Source organism: Rhinoraja longicauda, chromosome 34, assembly GCF_053455715.1.
Source record: "Rhinoraja longicauda isolate Sanriku21f chromosome 34, sRhiLon1.1, whole genome shotgun sequence".
Lineage (NCBI taxonomy): Eukaryota > Metazoa > Chordata > Chondrichthyes > Rajiformes > Arhynchobatidae > Rhinoraja > Rhinoraja longicauda.
Window position 1 is genome coordinate 22,410,311 of NC_135986.1, and position 2,114 is coordinate 22,412,424.

General features: G+C 65.1%; 2 protein-coding genes across 2 annotated transcripts in view; one reads left to right on the forward strand and one right to left on the reverse strand.

Moving 5' to 3' along the window:
- LOC144609264 (mitogen-activated protein kinase kinase kinase 11-like) overlaps nucleotides 1–810 on the forward strand; it is a 39,448-nt gene extending 38,638 nt beyond the window's left edge. Inside the window, exon 4 of the mRNA XM_078427693.1 lies at nucleotides 612–810. Coding sequence (XP_078283819.1) covers nucleotides 612–810 — 199 coding nt within the window. The remainder of the gene's footprint in view (nucleotides 1–611) is intronic.
- LOC144609632 (cystatin-C-like) overlaps nucleotides 1–2,114 on the reverse strand; it is a 369,350-nt gene that overhangs the window by 103,994 nt on the left and 263,242 nt on the right. The gene's annotated exons all lie outside the window — the stretch shown is intronic.

The window sequence follows — 2,114 nt, forward strand, 5'->3', positions numbered from 1 at the left end:
TCCCTCCCTCCCTCTCTCCCCCTCTCCCCCCCTCTATCTCACTCCCCCCTCTCTCCCCCATCTCTCACCCTCCCTCCCCCTCCCTCCCTCCCTCCCTCCCTCTCCCCCTCCCTCCCTCCCTCCCTCCCTCCCTCTCCCTCCCTCTCCCTCCCTCCCCCTCCCTCCCCCTCCCTCCCTCCCTCTCCCCCTCCCTCCCTCCCTCCCTCCCTCCCTCCCTCCCTCCCTCCCTCCCTCCCTCCCTCCCTCCCTCCCTCTCTCTCTCTCTCCCTCCCTCCCTCCCTCCCTCCCTCCCTCCCTCCCTCCCTCCCTCTCCCCCTCTTTCTCTCTCCCTCTCTCCCCATCTCTCTCTCTCCCTCTCCCCCTCCCTCCCTCCCTCCCTCTCTCCCTCCCTCTCTCCCCCCTCTCCCTCCCTCTCTCCCTCTCTCTCTCCCTCTCTCCCTCCCTCTCTCCCTCCCTCCCCCCCTCTCCCTCCCTCTCTCCCTCCCTCTCTCCCTCCCTCCCCCCCTCTCTCCCTCCCTCCCCCCCCCCTCTCCCTCCCTCTCTCTCTCCCTCCCTCCCTCCCTCCCTCTCTCCCCTCCCCCCCCCCTCCCTCTCCCCCTCTATCTCTGCAGCTATGGCGTGTTGCTGTGGGAGTTGCTGACAGGGGAGGTGCCGTACCGAGGCATTGATGGGCTGGCCGTAGCGTACGGGGTCGCGGTCAACAAGCTGACCCTGCCCATCCCCTCCACCTGCCCCGAGACCTTCGCCAACCTCATGTCCGGTGAGTGGGCCGGGCGGCCGAGCTGCTCCCTGACCCACAGGTGGGTCTAGGCCAAGGGTCGCCAACTGTCCCGTATTAGCCGGGACGTCCCGTAGTTTGGGCTAAATTAGTTTGTCCCGTACGGGACCGCCCTTGTCCCGTATTAGTAGGGTTGTCACAACTTCCTCACTCCCAAATAAGGGACGCTGTAGGCCCGGACACTGTAGGCCCGGACACTCTAGGCCCGGACACTGTAGGCCCGGACACTGTAGACCCGGACCCTGTAGGCCCGGACAGTGTAGGCCCGGACACTGTAGGCCCGGACGCTGTAGGCCCGGACAGTGTAGGCTCGGACACTGTAGGCCCGGACACTGTAGGCCCGGACAGTGTAGGCTCGGACACTGTAGGTCTGGACGCTGTAAGCCTGGACAGTGTAGGCCCGGACACTGTAGGTCTGGACGCTGTAAGCCTGGACACTGTAAGCCCAAACAGTGTAGGCCCGGACACTGTCAGCCCAGACGCTGTAAGCCCAGACAGTGTAGGCCTGGACACTGTAGGCCTGGACGCTGTAGACCCGGACACTCTAGGCCCGGACAGTGTAGGCCCGGACGCTGTAGGCCCAGACAGTGTAGGCCTGGACAGTGTAGGCCCGGAGGCTGTAGGCCCGGACACTGTAGGCCTGGATGCTGTAAGCCCAGACACTGTAGGCCCAGACACTGTAGGCCCGGACACTGTAGGCCCAGACACTGTAGGCCCGGACACTGTAGGCCCGGACACTGTAGACCTGGACACTGTAGGCCCGGACAATGTAGGCCCGACAGTGTAGGCCCGGACAGTGTAGGCCCGGACACTGTAGGCCTGGACTGTGTTGGCCCGGACAGCGTAGGCCCAGACGGTGTAGGCCCGGACAGTGTAAACCCGGACGCTGTAGGCCCGGACATTGTAGGCCTGGGGGCCACTGTAGGTCTGGAGGCCCGGGCGGCCACCATTGGCGGAGCGGGAGCACGTGGCCGCTGGCTGGGTGAGGTCATGTGGGGCGCGGGGCGGCGGTGACGCCACCTTGTCCCGTATTTTCGGAGTGAGGAAGTTGTGACAACCCGACTAACACGGGACAAGGCCGGTCCCGTACGGGACAAACTAACGTAGCCCAAACTACAGGACGTCCCGGCTCATACGGGACAGTTGGCGACCCTAGGCCTAGACCCACCTGTGGGTCAGGGAGCAGCCGGGGAGAGGGAGAGGGAGACATGGGGAGAGAGAGGAGAGGGAGAAGGAGGGAGAGAGAGGGAGAGAGAGAGAAAGGAGATAGAGAGAATGCAGACGGGGAGAGAGAGGGGGAGAGGGAGAGAGAGGAGAGAGAGAGAGAATGCAGAGG